Source organism: Leptopilina boulardi, unplaced genomic scaffold (assembly GCF_019393585.1).
Source record: "Leptopilina boulardi isolate dan_hultmark-lab unplaced genomic scaffold, ZJU_Lbou_2.1 LbouV2_112, whole genome shotgun sequence".
NCBI classification, from domain to species: Eukaryota; Metazoa; Arthropoda; class Insecta; order Hymenoptera; family Figitidae; genus Leptopilina; species Leptopilina boulardi.
The window spans coordinates 3,751,480-3,775,000 of record NW_026137655.1 but is presented as its reverse complement, the minus strand read 5'-3'; the positions used below and the strand labels follow the sequence as shown (position 1 = coordinate 3,775,000).

The window sequence follows — 23,521 nt, the reverse complement described above, 5'->3', positions numbered from 1 at the left end:
CTAATTGGATATCGTTTTAGAATATATATAAAAGATTTCAAAATTTTAAAAAATTATTTCACGATTTTCTCGCAAGTTATATCAAAATCAATGAATCTTCTACAAAGACTTTGAGTGCATTTTATTTTTAAAAATCCAACAGCATCAATACACTTCAAAATATATCAAATCATACAATTTATCAAGTTATCCGCACATTTAAAAGCTTTCGAGTGTTGAAATCGAATTTGCCGCACATCTATCAAAATTAAAAGCTTTTCAACAAAAAGAAAAATACAATAATTCCCATACGAATGACTTTTATTTTTTTCAAGATTTGACTTACACTTTTTTCGCATCTAAAAGAGTATTTTATTGAAAAAGAAAAAATCTTGATCATTAAATTCAAAACAAGCCAATTTTTTTTTTTTTTTGCGAAATTAGTAATAAAAAATTTATTATTTTAAAACAATATTGAACCCGGAAATTTAAAAATAGAAAAAAAATATTTTATAGTTTTGAAAACCTTGAGAAGGTGAAATTAATCATCGCGAGACATTAAATTGTTGAGATGAGAAATCGCGAAATATTTCATGTAAATAAACACCCCTTTGAGGAATGTGGCTATACGATTTTCTATTCGCAAAGTTCGAGCACTCCGGAGGGAACGTATCTTCCGTATGGCTATTTTGGCCATTACACAAGAAGAAGAAAAAGAAAAGGAAGAAGAAAATGATGATGATGATGATGAGAAGAAATAGAAGAGAAAATTGAAACTGCGGAGGCGGAGGAAGAAGAAGAAAGAAATTGTTCAAGTGAGGCGCATGCTCACCCATCACCGTCTTTCAAATTCACACAGACGGCTTTTCTCTTGTGCACACGCGGGTTGCTTTCAAGCTTTCACCATCCTAGACGTTTCCCGTCAACCAGAGTGCCCACCTCGAGTCTGGACATCCCGGCGGAAATATGTCGACGCTCGTCGCCCAAAATAACCAACCAAAGTGCAATAATTTCTCCTTGTCAACGAGATCTTCAATCGGACATTCTACAATACCGGAAATTGTTATTGCTGTGAAGAGGAAGAATTTTTTCACATTCGCAGGTCAATGACAGACTCGAATTTACGTTTTCAGACTCTTGGAAACTTGTATTGAATTTTTTCGAATACTTAGAGAAAAAGAAGAAGAAGAAGAAGAAGCTGATGAGAATATATAATTTTTGGAAAACGTCAAAGGATCAAGTGTCATTGAGCCCAGGTTTGAGATTGGGATGAGGTTGCCACCATCTCTTCAATAGATTAACCTTGATGCCAGCCTTGCAATCGCTAACGACCCACGTTACAACACTGCCTGCATTTTCAGACGTGTTTCCAAGTTGAGGGCGCTACCAAGCTCTCTTTTCTCGTCTCTTGGATCATCGCCAGCGATGTCAGTTTAGTTGGACTGCCCTCGTCGACATCTCCTCGTGATTCGTGACCTCCTAGTTTTTCGAGTTTGTGCTCGCGAAACGGAAGTGAACAACAACCATGTGGTGTTCAATTATAAACGAAAGAAAGTTTAGTGTTTTGTAAAATTGTGCCTCCCAATCATTATCAATGAAAAAATAGATTTAGACCCTAAAAATCATGGATTATCAAAGTGACAGATCACGTAAATTGATTCCATAGAGAAATGATTATAGTCAAATCAATTCCAAATGGCTGAGAAGGTGAATTCCCTATTGACAGTCACACAAATTCCAAATCTTCCAAAAAATCCCCAAATTCAAAAATTTGAAAAATTGTCAAATTTTACAAAAATTGAAGAGCAGCAACAGAATAATCAAAGAGTCAATAAAAATCTCTCACAATGCGAAAAGCAACGACGAAAAGCAAAGGTTTACAAGAAAAGACGTAGTCGAGAAAAGATGATTGACCTCGAGAAGTTGCCAACACCACCACCGGATCCAATGGAGACGAATGTCTTCGACGAGGCTTTCGTCAAGCACAAAGAAAATGAGAATTTGAAAAAAGAATTCCTCGATTATCTCCGAAATCGTCGTCCATCGAGTGAAAGTAATTCCGGCTCGATATTTCGTTCAGCCTCGAGTTTTGCGGCGAATTTCGATGGCACCGAGGAAGCGTTCGATCATCTGGAAAAGCTCTTTCTCCTCATGGAGCAAGTGATTAATCTTCGCGATCGTAATTCAAAGATGTTTCGAAGACTCAGAGAGTTGGAACGAATAAAAGCATTAAGAAATGCTGATCGTGAGGTTGAGAGAGCTCTACTTAACGGCGAAGATGTTGCTCTACCCGAAGAAGATGTAGGGTTTGCCGAATCACTATTAGGCGCTATACTCTCCAGTGGACCGGATATGATGATGACAGCAAAAAAAAATTTCCGTTCACCACCAATAATGAGACAGAGAAGTCGATCAATTGGAATTGAAAATCCGGCAATGCGGTTATCGCAAATGAATCCATCATCATCGGGAGGAGGATTATCGCATAATAATAAAAAACGAATGTCGGTTGTTGGTGCACCAAAGGTATCCAAGTGGACCAAAGTCAAGGCAGCATTCAAGTGGGAGAAGGCCGGAACTGTTGATTCGATAGATCCTGAGATCATGAGATTTTTGAAGGTTCCGGACAACAATGACACTTCTACTGGGTCTGGGTTCTCGCCAAGAACTGGTGATCATTCCGGACCACCCAGTCCGAGTACTTTGTCTTCATCTTCCTCGACCGACGAAGTTTTCCAAGGTGAGGGTGATTGACTTTATATATTTCGTTGAAACTGAAATGTTTATAGTTTAATGTTAAAATAGATATTTGGATGGATTTAGAACCTAACAATAAGTCAAGTTTATATATATATTTTTAAATATATTTATTTATATACTTTTCAATTTCTCACCTTTAAATAGAATAATTTTCATGTTGAAAATCGTTATCCTCATTTTTGCACAAAAATAACAAAAATTTATAAGAATTAATCATATAGAAAAATTGAAATATAAATTATTTCGTTAATTAAATCCATTTAGGGATTAACAAAAGGCCCCGCTCTGGTCAATTACCTGTGCGAACTAAAGAAGATATTACGAATGATGATTCTTCTCGTCGAAGTCGATCTCTAGATGGAGATGTTTTGATACCTCAAAATATTGCATATTCCAATCACTTATTCAAGGTAATTAAAATTAAATAAATTCTTCCAATATGAATTTTTAAATTCTCCAATTAAAAATTGTATCTGAAAAATCTCGATTTTAATTAAACAAAATCTTTTTAGAGAAACAATGAATTTATCATCAAAATTATTTCCACGCGCGAATAAAACGTTTTTTTCAGGGCAATACAAATGTGAGAAAATTCGATAAAGGACAGAGTAGAACACCATGGGGAAAAGTGAAAAACATGATTCATTTGCGTCGAGAGAATATTCGACGACAACCACCACGTGGTAGTATACGAAGTGAGGATGGTTATTCTATTTCGAGCCTCGAATCATCAGAAATTCTTCAAGAGGTAATCACCATCATTATGTATTTTTTAAAACAAATAAACGATTATTTCGACAATATCGCAGCTGGACAAAATAGATACATTCCTTTTGTGATTTTTGATTTTCATGATTTTGTTTAGCCAAATTTTTTATTTTAAACAATCATTAATTAAAATAAAAAATATAACTATTTTATTTTATTAATTTCGAGAATGTTATAAGTATCATTGATAATTGTGAATAAATGTTAAAATTCCTTCTTGACATTTCAAAAATGTAATAAATTGGAAAATATAATAAAAGTCGATGTCGCAATTCACACAATAAAGCAATAACCGGCAAGCGATGAATTCGAACGTCTTCTTATAGTCCCCCAAAGGATTCTTTTACTCAGGGAAGTTTAAAAATATCTTTTCAGATATATACAAGATATTGAGTCTTCTTTTTAGTGTTGAATTCATTTCAAGTCATTTTGTAGAGGCTCCAAAAACGACAAACCAATAATCCGTAACGAACAAGCATATTATGTATATTTTACATAATACATAAATCTTTTGGACTATCTTATAAACATATATTACATCAAAAATTATTTTGCCTTCAACTAATCGTTATTTTCATCTCTTTCTGCTTTTATCTCTCTTTCAAGATTTGACAAATACAACTTGTTTGTTTACAAATTTCATTTCACTATGTTTAAAAATAATTTTTAACTTTTATAAAAAAAAAACTATTTAAATTTCTTTATAAATAATTTTTTTTTGCTTTTAAAAAATAATTGTCTGTTTTTTTTTAATTATAAAAATTCTGCAAACGAGAACAAAAGGATATTTGTTTATGGCTAAATGTAAATTTTCAGAGTTTATCTGCAGAAAATTGAGGTCTCAGTGCATGTGAGAAGTGCATTCTTCGTATATTGATAAACATTTTAGAAAAATTTTCATTATTCTCTCTTTCTCTTTGTTTTCATATGAACTGTATATATGGGCATATCTCTGGAACTTTTAAACTTTGAGATATTAGAAAAATTAATTTTTTTTTCAGGGCACATTCGTGAAACAAATTTTATTGTCTTCAGTATTGATCAAATACTATAAAAAAATTTGCGTAACTCATTTTTACACATTGTTACGCATCACAGTGGGCCTTATTGCAGAAAACCTGCCCAAAATCTCTAGATGTGTTTAAAACTGACTAAAATTTGATACTCGCGGATTTTTTTGGTCGCTGATTACAAATGCGACGTTAGTTTTTCAAAATTCAAAATGGCGGATCCAATATGGCGGACGACTTTTAAAAAAATTTATCGAATTTGTCTGAAATTTGTTACTCGGGGGTTTTTTGGGTCGCTACCACCTTTAAAATGATTTAATGCTACAGTTTCGAAAATTTTATGGCCCATTGCCATAAATGTAGTTTATAATGTAGTTTATAACAATTTTTGAATTTTTTAAAATTTAATTTTTTAAAAATTTTTTAAAAAATTTTGTTTGCAATTTTGGATCTACCATTTTGAATTTTGAAAAATTAAGTTCAGATTCGTAATCAGCGACCCCATAAACCCCCGAGTAACAAATTTTAGGCCAATGGGATCAATTTTGTAAAAAGTCATCCGCCATATTGCATCCGCCATTTTGAATTTTGTAAAACTAAGTTCAGATTCGTAGTCAGCGACGCAAAAAACCCCCGAGTAACGAATTTCAGGCCAATTGCATCAATTTTTTTAAAAGTCATCCGCCATATTGGATTCGACATTTTGAATTTTGGAAAATTTAAAATTCAGATTAGTAGTCGCAGCGACCCCAAAAACCTTCGAGTGAGAAATATCAGACAGATTTAAACACATCTATTAGTTAATACTTACATTTCTTCACAAACTATGCGTCGGACAGTTTAGGTTTATATTCATTATTAATTATACAGTTTTAATGAAGTGTGCAAAGGTTAACTATTTTTCTGTATACTTTTATAATGCATGAGAAGAGATTACAATGAGTTGGGAGCATTTAGAAGCAAAATTCAAAATGTGCTTTTCAAATATGTGGTATTTTGATTTGAGTTACGTTTTAAAATTTAATGTTTGAAGTCATTGCATTCTTTGTGTAAAGGAGGCACACATTCCTGTATGGGTTCAAATTACTTCTTATTAGGTAGATAATATAATCCCGTTGTGCCGTTACTCAAAAACCTTCGTTAAAAAAGTTATATCAGTTTAACTGCTAACTTGTAGAAATTTTGAAAAAGTTGTCTCGCAAGTTTGAAGCTACATAGTTTTTATTCAATTTGAGGCACATCATTGTTTCATGGATTTTTTAGTTCTTTACACTCCCACCTACTTCTATTGCAAGCCACAAGACACACAATGTTTCGTTAAAAAAGTTACAGTCTATAAACTAAAAAAACAGTCAATATCACACACTAGAAACTGTCGATTTCACCACTTTAACTTACGTTCGTCATTTCCTACATAATTAAAAAAATTATATAACGCATGATACATTTAAAAAGCCCTATAATTGGTCAAATTATGGTATTGAAGTTTTATTAAAAAAATTCTTAAGGTATCATAATGAGAGATAACATAAAGTTTAAAAGTTCTAGAGATATGCCCATATAAAGTTAATTTTAAATAATATTATTATATAGTTTAAAATTAGATTTTAAAATAAATTTTATTTTTGGAATGTTTACAGCTGCTGCAATTTGAATACGGAAAAGCTCGGGTACAAATAACCACGTCCGAATGTCCAACAGTAAATTCCTCGAAACCTTCGAGCCCAGGTAGTGAAATTGTCGATTTGGCCAGTCGAAGATTGACACCGACTTTGACGATAACTGTGCCCTCAAGTGAAGAATTAAGAAGTATTTCATCACCGGAATCAATTTCCCCGCCACCGTCACATCATCTGGATTCTGCGGAAGAACGTTCGCCTTCTGATGAATTTGAATTTTTGAAAAATACTCCCTTGGTCATTGGCCGCTCGAAAACTTGGCAAGATGTTCCATCGTCTTTGGAATTTAAAAGACAGGTTGAATATTACAAATTAAAATTTAATTTAATTTAATTTAAATTATTACATTAATTTTTTTTCAATTCCATTTAACTAATTTTCATAAAAAATGTTGACTTTCGTTTCTAAGTTTGTCTTCTTTTTTCAGTATTCCCAAAAAGGTGATTCTTCAAATATTTCAAGACTACAAAGACAAGATTCAAAGTGGCATAAAGTGAAAAGAGCTTTTCTCACAAACACAGCATCGGTTCCTCCAAGTCCCAGTAGAGTTTCTTCATTTTTTGATGGTAAGTAATTTTATTTAATTTCTTTTTCATTGTTTTTAATTTTCTCTTCTTTTTTCTTTTTTTTACTTCTTTTTCTTTATTTCTTTGTTTTATCATTTTTTTCTGATTTTTTTCGTAATATTTTTATCATTCTTTTCTGCTTTTTAATGAATTTTATAGAACGGGACAAATTTTTTGAGAAATCTTCTATTCTATTTGTATAAGATTCTGTAACACTTTCCAATGAATCGGAAAATTTTTTTACAGCTGTGACTTTATAATTTTCCAATTCAGCAATTTCCTGAGAAATTTTTTCATTGGCACATTGAACAATTTTTATTGCTTCTTTCGTTTTCTCTTCGACACAAACTTTTAAAGAATTCGGTGTTACGCATTTTCGACAACTTTTAATTAAATCAATGGCAGTGTTTGTCGTGTTTATTGTGTCAGATATTAATTTTTCTTTTCCCATTTGTAAAAATTTGATTTCTTTTGGTTTCTCACAACTGCAATATTTTAGTTCATCGAATACTTTGTAATTTATCATCCATACTTGATTTCTCTTTTTTATACCACAAAAACTGTCCAATTTAATTAATTCTCGTAGCTTATTGTTAACAATTTTCAAAAATTTTTGCCTCTTGATGGCTTGTTCCGTTTTCTTGTGAGTCACTTCCGTTTCGAAATCCTTCAAAATAAGTGTTGTCGAACTCTCGACGAAATTTGATAATTTCTTTGCTCGATCCTCCACGGATCTTAAAGATTGTAGATAAACATCCGATATTCTCGAGTTACACTGAAGAAAAATAAAATCCTTTTAATTTTTAAATAATTTTTAAATTTTACATTTTAATGTAAAAATTAAGATAATATTAAATGAGATGTAACATTTATGAAGGGGAAATAAGTTTTTAATTTCAGAAAAATTTAATTATTAATAGGTATAAAACATCGAATTTTTTTAAAATAAAAAATATAATAAAAAGAATGTGGTGATAAATTTCCGGCACGCTATCAAAATAATAAAATGGAATAATTATCCTGTTTGAAATTCCAATGAAATGATATATACGAAATTTCTCATAACTCAGCTTCATAAACGTTCAATTCGAAATCTTTCAAAATTTACAATAATAAACTTGACGCGTAGTAGAAACAATACATTTAACGTTTGTTATAAATTTAGAAATGAAAATTTTCTGACACTTCTCTCTACCAGAAATAAAAGCAATATATATATATATATATATATATATATATATATATATATATATATATATTTAAGAGAGCCTGCGTAGATAAAAATGCTTTTACTTTTGGCGCAACAATTTTCAAATCAGTTTTGCAAGTTGTCTTCTTCTTCGGACATTTTGCAAGTGTTGCTCGATTTTCATCGCATTGATTACGTCCAGTGTTTCCACAATCAAATTTCCCTGCTTGTTCTGATGAACAATTTTGATTTATCACGTTTGAACACAACTTTTTGCTGGCACGTCGCACTAATACATATTTTAAATTATTGTTGAAATAACGGTGACGAATTATTTGTACGGAAAATTTGGAAGCTAACATACTAAACAAGTTATTTTGACTGAAGTTGAAACGTCAAAAAAATTTGACAGATCTCTTCTTTTTTTCTAATAAATGACGGACGATTTATGAGATTATTGAAAAGTAACACAAAAATTTTGCCAAAAAAAATTTCAATTTGTGAGAATGAGAAAAATATTTTCATTTGCGTTTTACGTCTATTTATTTATAATTTCACTCAATTATATTTTTGCCAACTTGCTTTTTTCCAGTTGGTGAATTTTGTTTATAATATTATTCTCTAATTGTAAATTAATTTTTTCCAATTAATTGTTCTATTTAATGAACAATTTGAAGATTTCAAAGTCGATACATTTTTCAAAATTCTTTAGTCTTGACATTGCTTGTCTATTGACATTAATTCCGGTAGTAAAGTTTCTGAAACCTTCGATTAAAAAAAATTATAATGTTCGTTCTCGATGCCAGAACATCTAACTGAACTTCACCTAGCTTTTTGAATGTCGAATTGCAGCAGCTGTTTTCTTATTCCCGTGCCAGACCTCTTCTTGTCATTTATGAATCTCTAAATCAATTTTTGATTTATGAGGCTTCAGAAATTTCGAGGAAGTAAAAGTTTAAGGCAGTTCCGGAATCGCTGTGATGTATACATACAATATCATAAAAATTATTTTTCACTATTTTTTCGTACTATTAATTTCTTTAAAATTTTAAATGAAATATAAAAATGCCTATTTTACGAAAATAAGAAATATGATTTCTTTTATAAATTGCGTTTGCCTAATTCGACACCAAACTGGCAAAAACAATCAGTTAACGAAATCAGCAATAAATGTGCCATCAGTTGATTTTCCACTTTTTATAAAAATAGCTTTGAATTCAAGGTTTATAGGGTAGACGTGATTGAAGTTATTTCGTCGGTAATATCGATTACACAAGGAAAAATATTTTTAGATAACGCAAATACTCATCTTATGGCGATTGAAGAAATATTTTTTTTCAAAGTCGCCTAAAGAATTTCGAGGAGAAACACGTGTCAGATAAAAAGAAACATTTTTTCGAAATTATTCATTTTACACACGAACGTAAATTATTTTTATCATCACAAAATATTATTAAATTTTCATAAAATGTTTTATTGAAAAGTTTCAATTTTTCAATTCCATTTTATTAGTCAAATATTAGAAGTCGTCAGAATATAAAATTTAAAGAGTAATATGACTTATTGAAGAAAAAGAAAAGAAAAAAAAATGTTTTTTGAAGTAAAGATTCAGGGAAGTTCTCTTTCTAAGAATACATCCATAAATTAACTCGACGTTTTCCAGGCTTCTCTGTTATGTATTTTAGTCAATCTTTTTTCTAAATTTTGAATTAAAAAATAGACATTACGTTAATTATTCAAGCTCAACAACGTTATTTCGGGAATATTTCGCATTCCTTTATAGCTTACAAAATTTGTTGAAAGAATGAAATGGAATTAATTAATAATTTTTAACTAATTTCAGAAGCAGATATTGGCGGAAGTTATAGTGCTAGTGCAGAGGATTTGGAAACTGATGCGAGTTCCAACGTTCAAGCGGAAATTCAAAGAAACTATCAATTACTTCATGACAAATTGAGTGCGGAATTTTATCGCAAATTAAGCGAATGGGAAAAATTGAAATCAACCTCTCCAACTGGTCTGACACAACTGAATCTTCATCACCAGGAGAATAATAATTCACGATGTAAATTAGTACGCGATAAAGATTCATCAAACGCTTTGTTAATTGGTGAAGGACAATTGACACCAGAATTTAAGAAAAAATTGGATGAATGGAAACGTATAAAAAAAGGTAATAGTGCTGGCACAACAACGCCCGAGCAACAGATTTTTAAACGAAGACTAACCGATTGGCAAATTTGGCGTGCTTCCGCAAAATCCGAATCGAAAACTGATAGCGAACCAAGTAAACCTCCTCATCTTTCCGAGGAGTTCTTGAAAAAGCTAGAAGAATGGAAGAAGATAAAATCTGCACGAAACGATGACGAACACGATGGAGGGAAAAAAGATTCAAATTCCAGTAAGTCATTTAGGAATAGTAAAGTCTGGAAAACACTGGATGAAAAAGAATTTCAACCATTAGAGAAGCTTCTAGGTAAAATTGAAAAAGTTCAACCCAAATTACAAAAAAGGAGAAATAAAATTCTGGATAGAGAAGCTAGGTGACGATTTCAATTTTTTTTGAATTTTTTACATTCTTTAGATTATATTATTCTTATTATTTTTTCATGTGTATGATTTTTTAATTTTACAAAAATGTGTTTAATCAAAGATTATCCATGCTGAAACGTAATGCTGGTGTTTCCTCTCCGCGAAAAAAAGAGGTTCTCGTTCACACGTCGACAGGATTTTTTCGATTTGAAGGTATATCACAAGAATTCACGCGGAAGTTGTACGAATGGGAAAAAAGTCAAGGAATATCGCCGGAGTCATCCACTTTTAGATTCTTGAACCCCGCATATAGAATATCCGCAGATGCGACGCCCACCGAATCGCAACGTAAGTTCTTTCAAAGAAAATGAAAATAATTTCCACACAAATCACTGGATTTTTCAATTTCTATGTTTTTATTTCTCTTTTTAGACGAAAAAGGGATGCGTCCCATTCTTAAACGTTCTAAATCAGTTGGCAGTATCGTTGGCAGTACACGAGAAGAAACTCCGATTCGTCAACTTTCCAGTTTATCGTTAAATGACGTCGAAGAATTAGACGCTCAAGGCAATCATAATTAATTTTTTAACTAAAACATTTATTTTTCGTTGTATAGTTAGAAAATTATTTTAATTTTATTCTTTGCAGCAAAGAGAGTGAATTCGGAGCAAACCATAGCTGAGGAAGAGGTGTCGGAAGAAATAACAATGGACGATTCGGAGCCAGAAGCAATTATTGTCGATATTGAAGATGTTATTGAAGAAACTGCAAGTCCTATGGCAAAATTGCAACCACATCAGACGCCTGTTTATTGTGTTGCTGCCAGTGAGACGACAAGTATCGCGATTCCATTAGGAACAGTCACTTCGAGTCATGAGCCATCTCCTGTCATATTATTTGAGGCAGGCGAACTTCATCCAATTACTGCAAGGCTTGTCGTCAAAAATCAAATTCTCTCTTCGCATTCCTCAATTGTCTCTGTGATTCAAGAATCATACACTAATCCACTAGCATTTTCAGAAGAATTGACTGATGCCAGAAAAGAGGAGCCAGTTGTATTTAACGAAGTTAAGAGGAGCAAAACTATTCTCAGGTAATCTGACAAATAAATTTTAAAAAATTTTTATTAACATTTTTTCAATTTCATTTAATTAATAAAAAAAAACTTAATTTTTACAGGGATATTAACAATAAAAATGATGGAAAGAACAAGAGAACGAAATCAAAATTGGATAGACACATAGGTAAGAATATGAATGATGATAAATTTATAAAAGCCAAAGTAGAATCTTCTCATTCTAGGACATCCTGATAATGAAAAATCTCTTGTGACAGACAAGCAAAAATTTTGCAGCTCAATATATGGCATTTCAGAACAGAAGCAAATACACTCATTGGTTTGTAAATTTTCATAATTTATCTATAAAAATTTATAATTATTATCTAATTTATATTTAGTAAAAAAGTAAACTATCAATTAATTATAATAATTTAAATAGGTACAGGACGATTGTAGTAATCGAAAACAGAAAGATTCGGAAACAAAAGCTTACTATGAGAATAAAAGGCAAAGAGATTTTCGAGATATCCCACAAACTGCAGAGTTTAATACAATTGTTGATACTTGTCTTGAATCGTCTCAAGTTCTAGAAGTTTCTCCCACCAAAGGTTAAATATTTAATATCTAAATCTCATTTTAAAAACCTTTAATTTCTCTCTAATTTTATTTTAATTTATTTTTTTTAGATTACGTAAATGCCATTCTAGTAACGAGCTTATCGGAACCAAATTCAGATAAAGAATCTTTTAAAAAAATGGAAATCCCCAATAAACGAGAGAAAACAAAAAAAAGTGAAAATTTTTTTGACGAGAGGGAAAACGAGGCAAAATCGCTAACAATAATAGTCAATGATCTCGCATCAGGAACAAAAGCATTTGAAAATGCATGTAGAAAATGTAGTTTAGAAGAAGAAGATGTAGTTATCACTGTAAATCGTGATATTCGACCAAAAAAAGTGTTAAAGACACGTCGATTAACAGACACACAAGTTGGATATCAATGGATATCGAAAATACCTAACGAAATTGATTCGCCCATAGAATCGTCTCCATTGACAGTTTCAGCATTTCAAGAAACGCCAAATGTTGAAAGAATTATAATTAACGAAAGTACATTAAATAAAATTGTTGTTCCAACGGCAAGTAGCACTGAACCTATTGTGCAAGAATCAAATTTACACGAAAACACGAGCGAGAGAAATTGTTTAGATCTTGGAGAGGAAGAGGAGGAGGCGGCGGCACCAACGTGTAAACGAGAAAAACAAGAATCACAAAGTGTATTTGTTAAAACAAAGAGAATAATTTTCTCGCCATTTCGACGAAATAGTAAGGAAAAAGGATGTGAAATATCGAAGGAGGTACAAAAAGATGATAATGAAGATTCCAATGAATTTCCGATTAAAGCAATGAAATCCAATCAAAGTACATCAACGTCCGATGCTCAGATTGCAATTCAACCCTGGGCTAATTTACATAGAACGAGATCTAATTCAGAATCACCGTGTTCACGTGAGAGAAGACGAATAATTGATTCCAATGAGCAAAGACGACCTCCTTTGCCTCAATCTCCAATTCTTTCCCGCAAGGAATATCGACGATCATCTCCAAAGGAAACTGCACCAAGCATACGAATGATGATTCAAAGGTAATAAATACATTATTTTTAATTCGAAAACAAATTTTCTTTATTTCTAAAATACTTGCTAAATTTTTTAGATACAATCAAAAGCTTGAGGACGCGGGAAGTCCAGCAAGTAGCGGAAGTGGTTCACCAATTTGGCGATCACCCGTCACAGAGAGAAGAGTTCGTACACAAATGGAAAAGTATCAGGAAGAAGTGAGAAAAGCGATTGCTGGTCCTCCTCGACGTGATGTTCTTAAAAGCGCAAGTACCAGTTTGATACGCGACAATTCCACAGGATCACCTCTCAATTCCCCGATTTCGGAAAGATCCCGTAAAACTGAAATTTTGAAAAGTACAAGTGCCGATTTCACGAGAAATCATCTTTATTCCACAGTACACAATATCAAAATTGATGAGGAAAAGGATTCCAAAAAAATAAACAATCCCAATGAATCATTGACAAAAAATGAAAAATCACGAGAAAATATCTCTCCTGACTTGATACATAAACTTGAAGCATTATCATCAGCAGCAGCGCAAAATAATCGAAATTCATTGCCATCAAGTTCAAGTACAAAGCATTCAATGCAATCGTTAACGACAAATATACTCGATGATTCACAAGCCGAGGAAAGTGATGATTCATCATCGCTATTGAAAATTCGTGCACAACGGCTTCAAAAGGCAAAAGAAGATTTTTTATCCCGCGGCCCATCATGCTACTCCCATGATCCGTCCATTGACAGTCGACAAGACGAGATTGTCTTCGACTCGGGAACTGAATCAGTTGATTACGAGGATCGACCCGATTTAATTAAATCGGCAAGCGCTGGAATGATTAACGTTGATCCTGATACTTTTGAAAGACTCGCGACAAATCGTGGCTGCGAGTCGCTGCCAAGATCAGTGAAAAAAATCAACAACACTCCCAATCGTTTTAGTCAAATTGCAAATAAATTTCGCCGTACAAAACTAAAGAAAGCTAAAGAGAAAGAGAGTAAAATGAGTACAGTCTCGATGCTTTGTAGACAGAGTCTTTTGGTTGATATTCAACTTGAGGGAGCATCGAAAAGTTGTCCCACATCACCATCGCCTCAGCGCGAAGACGATGACACTAATCGTTTCAAAAAACATCGTGAAAGTAATTAAAAATAAATCATATTCTTCGTAAACGAGCCAAAGAATTATAATCCAAAAAATATATTATATGTATCTAACAAAAGAAAACAAAATCAAATATTTTTTCATTTAAATAGAAAAATAGATTGTAAAAAAAGAAATTTAACCTTAAAATATTAGAACTAATTAATCTGAATCGACAATTAGTAAGACTAGAAATAATAATAACAAGAATGTATGTAGAAATGTTATATGTGTAGTAGAGTTTAGAAATGTAATTTTTTTACAATTATATATAATATACATCAGTTTCTTAGAAACTTGATATCAACTAAGTTTTGTAAATTAATTTCATATTCATTTTATTTTTGAGAGAATTTCTTTTCCCTTTATCCCATATATGTACTATCCTTTTTTGTGAAAATTATTTTCTACTAAAAAGATCTTTTATAAAATAGAATTTTTTTTATTAAAAAAAAGACGCTTAAGAATAAATATTTTACTTTAGTTCTTAAAATTTATCACAATATGTACAAAGTCATATTTCTTTTTACAATGACATCTATATTATTTGTTTCTTTTTTTAACAATAAATAATATTTTAATATTGTACATAAATTATGTGTTTAAAACTTCCTTCACATAAAAATGTAATTTATTTTTTGATTTTTATAAAATAAGAACATTTTACTACTCTGATAAAAATTAAAGAGAAGTAAACTGTCTTTAAAAAAATCAGAAAATTTATTTATTTCTAAAGAGGAAAAATAGTATTTATCTAGTGAAATTTGAAACTTAAAAAGAAGTATATAGTAAAAATAGAAATGCCTTTATCCTCTATCTATTTAACTATTTTGTAAAATATTTTCCCTGTTCTCTTTTTTTCCTCACTAACACCCCGGCATGGAAAATATGCTCACTTTAAACTGATATATTTTCAATAAGAAAGAAATCTTGTTCAAACAAGCAATTTTCTTGTATCGCTCAAGTCAGTGAAAAATCCACATTGTTGTCCCTGTGGCTGAATCAAATTAAATTTTTGCTAATTTTTTTGGACAATACCTTTTATCGTTTACTCAGTTTCGGTCACGTGCCCTCAGATGACTTCTTTGATTTATTGGTTTTTTTATGCTTCACAGTTTCCGTTGTGCTGTCATTGTCGGAAATTGATGAATCTCTCAATGACTTTCTTCCTCTTGCTGTTGGTTTTTCTTCACTTTCTGAACCTATAGATTCACGATTTGATCTGCGTCGTTGTCGATGAGTCGTTTGCACTTCCATTGCTTCAAGTAAGTGCTTTTTTTTCGCCTCCCAAAAGATCTCCTGTCTTTGAGCTATTTCTGGATATCTGTGAAACGAAATAATTTTTTTTTTTAATTTCATTTTTTTTGAAATCATTATCTTTTATTAACTATTAACGAAAACTAACAATTTTAACTTAAAAATTTTATAAGAAGCGAATACCGTTTAGAAAATTCCAGATCCGGACTCCTGACCAAATGCCAGCCTTTTTTATATTGATGTTGTCCTAAATTTTTGAGAATTTCCGCAATTTCTTCCGATGGCAACTTAACAGCAGAAGAAACCGCTCTACGGTCAATATACTGACTCTCGGTAAATTTTAACAACTAAAATATTTGAAATTAAATTAATTTCTAAAATATTTAATGCTAGAATCTATATACTTATAGAAAGTAACTACGATAAAATTCTTAGCTTACAACAAAATCTCGTGCTCTGCACATGAGTTCAGCGGGTATACCATTTTGATGGGACTTTGTATCCTTTGGATAAATTAATTCACTGTTAATAATCCAGTTACCTTGTACGAGAACTGCAACTTGTTGAAGATACTTTAAAATCATTGATGGCTCATGTTCTGATGATAAAGTGTTTTTCAATTCCGAAAAATTCATAACTTTTGCTGAAAAATAAATATATTTTATTAAAATGAAATCTATCAAAAGAAAGACTTTATTTCATTAATTGGCAAAAAATTTAAAAGCTAAAAATTCAAAGTGAATTACCGTCTTTCATGAGATAACGAATTTGATCGAGAAGAGGTAGAGTTCGAATATAATTCAACGATGTTACGTGATTTGGTTGATGAACGACTGGAACAGGTTCTTCGACAGCTGACGGTAATAGACTTTTTAAAAATTCCTTTTTTGACATATTTAAATTATTCATCGCATCATCGACTGGCGGACATAGCATTTCCATTCTCATTAGCTTAAAATAATAAAAATTATTTTCTCAAATTATGATACTTTCCAATTAAAAATTTAACTTAAAATTTTACCTCCGCTTTAGAATTTTTCGCTGGGATGTATTTTGTATGTATCCACGGTTCTTCAAAACTTTTACTAGTTTGACATTTGAAAGATTGTTCCTGCATTTTTTTAATATGATCCGGTTTTTGACGAGCAAATGAAACATTTACTTGTTTCGCAGGTTCTTCTTCTTCTTCAACTTCTACTTAATCAAAAATAAAATAATTACGTTTTTACAATATTACCTTGATTATTTGTTAGCAAACAAAATTTTTTTCTAATTCGAGAAATTATTTCTCAAATTCGTAATTATAACAAATTAAATTTAAATTTAATGGAAATTCAATAAAAATAAAAGATGAAATACCATCTTTGTTATCATCTTTTGACCGTTTATCCTGTTTGTCGAAATACTGAAACGCAGGTCGCATCTCAAGAATCCCCTTTAATGGAGTTAAATGCAAATCTCCGTCCTGGTAAACACCAACAGCAAAAATATTTCGATTAGATGGTACAGAACGACTGGATTGTAGAACGATTTTATCCATAAAGTCACTAAAAACATAATTAAAATAGCAATATTAATTTAAAAAGTAACTAAATTTTAATTTACACAAATTATTTATATTTATTTTCTTTTGTAATTTATGTGTTTGAGAAACAGAAGAATCGACTATAAAAAAAATACCTTTCGAAATATCTTTCCTCTTCTTCTTTGTCATGTCGGGATGGTACATTGGCGTTATTTGCAATTTGTTCACCTTTAAATTGATCATAATTCACGCTATGTGTATTTAAAGCAACTTCTAATTGAACTTCCTGATTTTGTGGTTTAATTGATGATTTTAAAACCACTGCATTATCATAACCCTCCTGTGCGGAACGTAGTGGATATTTTAATACAAAAAGTTTCTCCGCCAGTACTTTTGAAAAATAAACTGGTATCTGAAATATTAAATTCAATAAAATTATGTTTAAAATAAAATATATTAAAAGTATATATAATTTAAACAAAAAGCATTAAAATTGCCTTAGAGCTAAATATACAGAAAATTTTTTAGAACATTTAAAATAATAAAAATAAGAATGGATAGGTATTTTAATTCGATAATTATAAAACAAAATAAATTTAAAATTAATATTTATTTCTTTACGCTAAAGACATCAGACATAACCTTCAAACTTGCACGTTGTCAATTAAATAAAATGGAAACTTTACCTCTCTAACAACCTGATCGTTATCTTCTTCAGTACTTTTTGATTCAGACATTTGTCTATTATTAAGTAAATATTTCTATATAATTAAATTACTCCAATATTTTAAATTAAATTATAAAAAAAATTTTCACTCAATAACCCGGTGCAAAATTCAGGAAAATCTGTCAATTTTACTAAAAAGTTGCATTTATTTACCACCAGAGGCGTTTTTTCAGTGCTGCCACCACAAGTATAATTGTGACAGCTGACAGTATGACAGTTCGGCTCATTCTGCTTTGTTAATCATTTTTTACGATTAATTTGGATATATTTATTATATTTTGTCAATATATTTATCTTGTTTAAACAAAGTTTTACAATGTGATTAAAAGAAACTCCAATTATAATCAATACAAAAACTTGAATAATGTTTCTCATTGGTGGGCGAGGTTAGTTTGATAAATGTTCCAAAAGTATATTATTTTATTTTTTAACTTCATATAAATTATTTTTAATTATTTCTTTCTGTTATATTGTACTTAATATTTATATTAATATCAATTTTTATATTTCTTAATTTTCATTTATTTTAATAATAAAAATACCCTATGAAATAAAATTTCTTCTAAGAGAAACAAGTTTTCCAATTCATTTTATTTTTTCTGTTAATTTTAGGTTTTCACTTTTAAATATTTATTCATCGAAGGAAGATATAAAATATTCAAAAATGACTTCTATATTTGATCAATACGAACAGGCTTCTTTGAGGTCAATGCAAAATATTCCGCCTTCAATAAAACCAGAAATTGTAAGCACATCATTAAAAAAATTATAAATTAAGTAACTTTATTTAATTATTTAATGGGATATTATTAACTAATAATTTAATTGAATTATTCTCTATAGAGTTCAACCGGTTTGATACAAATGAAACTTACAGATGATGGACCGATTTTTACCAAACAGAAGGTTAATTTTATGCCCTCTGATAGAATTTTACACTTGAGCGTTAGCAACAATTTTATTGCTATTGCTATGGCTAATAATATTCTTCTTCGAATTGATATGAAACATCCAGATAAGCCAGAAGGTTACATTTAAAAAAATACATGTTTATTTATTTTTAAATTAAGAATTATTAAATTATTATTGTTTCATTAACACTATCATATTTTTACAGAGATTAACATTTCTAAATATATTGGGAATTTGATATTATCTGGTTTGTATCTTGATCCTTTAGGTCAACATTTGTTAATTAGTACGAAAACGAAACAAGGAGATAATTCATTGCCGGAATTATTTTATTTACATCGAAAAACGACAAAATTGAAACAGGTAAATTTGAAAGATTTATGTACTATTTGTTTAGAAATTATTAAAATGCCTATTTGTTTAATGACATAAGTTGTATAAATGTAGGAAAAATAAATTTTTTTCTTTTTTAAAATGTTGAAAAAATATTGTTTTTTAATTTGTCTACGTAAGGCTGCGAAATGTCGAGGTCACGAGATTACGGCTGTTGGTTGGAATTTTGGCAATTCCTCGGAAACTAATTCGGGACCAATTTTACTTGGAACTTCAAGGGGACTAATTTTTGAGACAGAAATTGGTTTGGAGGGAGAAAAAATTTTTGCAACTAATTTAGAACAATACTGGCGACAAGTAAGTCTTACATTTAATTAACCATTTCAAAATTATTCTATAACACGACAAAACACTTTAAGAAATACAAATTTCATAAAAAATTCTTTCCTTCATTACCAAGCTTCCTAATTATCTACCTCTTTATGGTACAAAAGAGGTAGAGGGATTGGTAAGTTAACTATTAACGTTTTCTCTAATTGTAAATTTAAACATTTTTTTTAACGTTATTAAATTTTATAATTAATTGATTAAAGCAAATTTTGGATTATAAAATAGATGATTAATTAGTAATTATTAATTACTAAATAATTTAAAAAATAAGTTTTAATTTCAGTCAAGAGCTGACAAATGTATTTGTAAAATTTTTAGGTTTTTGACATTGGAAGAGACAGCAAGCCACCAATTACTGGATTAGAATTTCATAAAATTCCTAATACCGATAAATATTTTATTATTGTAACTACTTTGATTAGAATTTATCAATATATTGGGTCCGTGTCGAATCCTGACGAGAAACCATTACTTCATCAAGTATTCAGTAAATACTTGAATATAAAAGGTCAGTCTTACTATAGACTATAATACAATATTAGAAATGTTTGATTTTTATTTTTCATTCACAATTTATTATTGTAATTAAAAATGTAATATTTATAATATTTTCGTCTTTGCAATTTTCAGAACGTTTTAATCAATTGGAAAGTTCTCTAGCGTATTCAAGAATGCAATTTTTCTATCCCGCTCCGAGAGTTGTACCAAAATCTTTTGGTTGGCTGACAGAATCTGGAATTTTGTATGCACAGGTATATATAGAAACAATTTGTTTTTAAAAATGTAAATGAAAATTCATAATTATAAATAATAATATTTAAAATATTTGTTATAATTATAAATTCAGGTCGATCCATGGTCAGATCCAGAGAACGTATTGATGAATCAACAATTATTGCCTTGTCCGGAAGTAAGTCCATTGAGTGGAAATTCCTCACAATTACCACCGAAAGCTCCATTGTCCTTTGTTTTGACAGAATTTCATGCACTTCTTCTTTACGTTGATCATGTCAAAGGAATCTCTATTTTAAATCAAGAACTTATTTTCGAGGATATGTATAATGATGTACGTTTTGATCTACTGTTTCTTTTTTTAAATTTTCTATTAAATTAATTTTTTATTTCTTTTTCATTCAAAAATTAAATTGTTCAAGGCTTTTGGGAAATTAATTAACATCACCAGAGATCCAATCACGGGTTCAATTTGGGCTTATAGTGAGCGGGCGGTTTTCAAGTACAAGGTGACGAAAGAAGATCGAAATGTTTGGCAGGTAAATTATTTCTTTTTAACTATGTTTATAATTTTCTAATTTAAAAAATTATTATTATTAAATAATTTTCGCACAAAGTTATTGATGAATAATTTTTAAAAATTATTATTATTATTATTATTTTTGATTTTGTTATTTGATAATATCTTTAATTAAAATTTTTAGGTATACGTTGAGAAAGGAGAATTTGAGTTAGCCAAAATCTATTGCAAAGATAATCCAATTCATCGTGATCAAGTTCTCGTAAAAAAAGCTGAAGTTCTTTTTAAAAATAAAAAATACGAGGAAAGTGCTTTAATTTACGCTGAAACTTATTCTTCTTTCGAAGAGATATCGTTGAAGTTTTTACAAGAGCGAGAAACTAAAGCACTAAAATCGTTTTTGGAAGCTGTAAGAATCTTTTATCCAATTTTTAAAAATGAATTTTATATATTAAGTAAACCACTGTATTAATTTTTTTTTCTTTTTTAGAAATTGAAGAGTTTGAAGCCCCAGGACAAAACTCAAACAACAATGATTGTTGTTTGGGTGGTGGAGCTATTTATGAATGAAATGGGTGTTTTACGAAGTGATCAAAATTTCCAACGTCACAAATCTCAATACGAAGAATTGCAAAAACAATTTGAGAGTTTTTTAAAAATTCCAAAAGTCGAGGAATGCATAAGAAAGAATCGCAGTACAATATGTAGTTTAATGGCGAGTCACGGTGATAAAGATAATCTTATAAATCTAACAGTGATGCATCGTAATTACGAGGAGGTAATTCGACAACATTTATATAAAAATAATTATTTGGAGGCTTTGGAAGTATTAAAAAAGCAAGGAAACAAGGAATTATTTTATCAATTTGCCGGTACTCTTCTTCAAGAATTACCGAAACCAACGGTTCAAGCTTTAATTTCCCAAGGATCGAATTTGCAGTCATCAAAACTTCTTCCTGCATTAGTTTCCTGTAATAGTGACGAGAAACATGTGAGTGACTTTTAATAATTAATTGCAAAATTTAAAAATAATCAACTTTTAATTAAATAAAAATTTGACTTTCTTTTATATTTCAGGCTCAACAAATAATTATGTATCTTGAGTCTTGTATTTACAATCAAAGTTGTGAAGAGCAAGCGATACACAATTTTCTTCTATCTCTTTACGCTCGATATAAGAAGAGTGAAGTGATGCGGTACATAAGTTCTCAAGGTACGTAATTTTATTCTTCTTTCCAAATTTATTTTCCATAAAGAATTTTAAATTTATTTGCTTATAATTTTTTATTTTTAATGGAAATATTTTTCCATTTTATAAAAATTTATTATTTTTAGGTCAAGATGTTAGCATGGTTCATTATGACGTTCATTATGCTTTGCGATTATGTCAAGAAGCGGGTTTAACGGAAGCTTGCGTTCAATTGTCAGCTTTATTAGGTTTATGGACCACTGCAGTCGATTTGGCTCTCACAATAAGCGTTGATCTCGCTAAACAGATTGCTGGCGTTCCTTTACACCATGACGATGTTGAATTGAGAAAAAAATTATGGCTCAAAATTGGTAATTTATTTATAATAGAATAATGATGGAAAAAGAAATAACTGAATTATAAATAAAAATTAATTTAATTTTTTTAATCTTATGAACAAAAATTTAATTAAAACTTAATTCATAATTTTATAAAAAAGACAGTAAAAAAATATAATTTTTTAGCTGAGCACGTGGTGAGAGAACGAGATGATATTAAAGAAGCAATGAAGTTTCTTCAACAATGTGATTTAGTTAGGATAGAAGATATTTTACCTTTCTTTTCCGATTTTGTAACCATTGATCATTTTAAGGAAGCAATCTGTAACTCTCTTCAGGTACAATAGAGACTGTTTTTTAATTTATGATTATGATTTAATTTATGAATTTATTAAGTTTCTTAATTTTTATGTAATCAATAGGAATATAATCAGCATATCCAGGATCTCAAAGAAGAAATGGAAGAAGCTACAAAATCGGCTGAGATTATTCGAAAGGATATTCAAGCATTTAGAACTAGGTTTATAACATTTTAATTTTATTGTGAATAATCATGCAGTAATATCATATTAATTTTAATTAATAATTTTTTTGCAACAATTATAATTTCTATTTCAGATGTACTTTTGTTCATGCAAAAGATATGTGCAATACTTGTGATGGTCAACTTTTGATGAGACCATTTTATGTTTTTCCTTGTGGACATAGATTTCACAGCGATTGTCTAGTCGCTGCATTGACGCCAATGTTGTCAATTGAACAACAAACAAAATTGGCCGATCTTCAGAAACAATTAATTTTAATGTCGGGCAAATCGGATGAGACTGTTTCCACAGATGGATCGGCATCATTGTCAACGAAAGATCAAATAAAAGCGGATATCGATGATTTAATAGCCAGCGAATGTTTATATTGTGGAGATTTAATGATTGAGTGAGATTTCTACTTTCTAAGCATTCATACATTTTTTTAGAATTGTAATTTTGTTTAATAATCAAATTTCTTTTGCAGGTCGATTGATAAGCCATTTATTGAGGAAGAAGATTACGAACGAGTTATGAAGGAATGGGCGTAAAATCAATGCTTTCTTTAAAATGATGTTAGAATTAGAAAGATTATTTCATTGAAAAAAATCAGAATTTTACGATTAATATAAAAATATTTCATTGTAAATATGTTTCAGAAGATTTCCACATATAATTTAAGACGGAAATATTGTTTTCCTAGCTTTTCCATATTATTTTGTACAAATAAGTTGTTGTTTTGTAAATTGAAATTATATTAATGTA

The 23,521-nt window shown here is 30.1% G+C and overlaps 4 protein-coding genes across 7 annotated transcripts; 2 read left to right on the top strand and 2 right to left on the bottom strand.

The window, feature by feature from the left end:
- Positions 1–104: 104 nt before the first annotated feature.
- Positions 105–14,610, top strand: LOC127281426 (uncharacterized). Of its 2 annotated transcripts, none has more exons than XM_051305146.1 (14): positions 105–2,719; positions 3,004–3,149; positions 3,311–3,487; positions 6,158–6,493; positions 6,624–6,762; positions 9,795–10,494; positions 10,605–10,831; positions 10,916–11,050; positions 11,132–11,576; positions 11,663–11,727; positions 11,819–11,880; positions 11,983–12,151; positions 12,230–13,187; positions 13,259–14,610. In XM_051305146.1, the coding sequence occupies exons 1-14, from the start codon at positions 1,675–1,677 to the stop codon at positions 14,313–14,315; spliced, it is 5,661 nt and encodes a 1,886-aa protein (XP_051161103.1). In that variant the 5' UTR covers positions 105–1,674; the 3' UTR covers positions 14,316–14,610. The 2 variants fall into 2 exon arrangements, with proteins under 2 accessions (XP_051161103.1, XP_051161094.1); XM_051305137.1 differs by having other exon boundaries at positions 106–2,719; positions 11,786–11,880.
- LOC127281453 (uncharacterized) lies at positions 6,772–9,620 on the bottom strand. The gene is made up of 2 exons (XM_051305173.1): positions 8,056–9,620; positions 6,772–7,537 (listed from the first exon to the last, which is right to left on the bottom strand). The coding sequence occupies exons 1-2, from the start codon at positions 8,311–8,313 to the stop codon at positions 6,839–6,841; spliced, it is 957 nt and encodes a 318-aa protein (XP_051161130.1). The 5' UTR covers positions 8,314–9,620; the 3' UTR covers positions 6,772–6,838.
- Positions 14,611–14,782: 172 nt separating the features above from the next.
- Positions 14,783–17,955, bottom strand: LOC127281437 (DNA-directed RNA polymerase III subunit RPC5). 2 transcript variants are annotated; one of them, XM_051305157.1, is made up of 8 exons: positions 17,778–17,955; positions 17,247–17,503; positions 16,926–17,113; positions 16,588–16,763; positions 16,313–16,517; positions 16,007–16,209; positions 15,750–15,913; positions 14,783–15,633 (listed from the first exon to the last, which is right to left on the bottom strand). In XM_051305157.1, exons 1-8 carry the CDS (start codon positions 17,826–17,828, stop codon positions 15,372–15,374), a joined length of 1,506 nt encoding a protein of 501 aa, XP_051161114.1. In that variant the 5' UTR covers positions 17,829–17,955; the 3' UTR covers positions 14,783–15,371. The 2 variants fall into 2 exon arrangements, with proteins under 2 accessions (XP_051161114.1, XP_051161121.1); XM_051305164.1 differs by having other exon boundaries at positions 16,588–16,760.
- Positions 17,956–18,005: 50 nt separating this feature from the next.
- LOC127281390 (vacuolar protein sorting-associated protein 18 homolog) lies at positions 18,006–23,460 on the top strand. Of its 2 annotated transcripts, XM_051305090.1 has the most exons (18): positions 18,006–18,204; positions 18,431–18,563; positions 18,662–18,845; positions 18,936–19,093; positions 19,244–19,420; positions 19,524–19,571; positions 19,772–19,961; positions 20,084–20,205; positions 20,301–20,519; positions 20,608–20,724; positions 20,890–21,114; positions 21,196–21,696; positions 21,783–21,918; positions 22,041–22,265; positions 22,419–22,570; positions 22,655–22,752; positions 22,851–23,165; positions 23,244–23,460. In XM_051305090.1, exons 2-18 carry the CDS (start codon positions 18,483–18,485, stop codon positions 23,305–23,307), a joined length of 3,012 nt encoding a protein of 1,003 aa, XP_051161047.1. In that variant the 5' UTR covers positions 18,006–18,204; positions 18,431–18,482; the 3' UTR covers positions 23,308–23,460. The 2 variants fall into 2 exon arrangements, with proteins under 2 accessions (XP_051161047.1, XP_051161055.1); XM_051305098.1 differs by lacking the exon at positions 19,524–19,571 and having other exon boundaries at positions 23,244–23,459.
- The last annotated feature ends 61 nt before the right edge of the window (positions 23,461–23,521 follow it).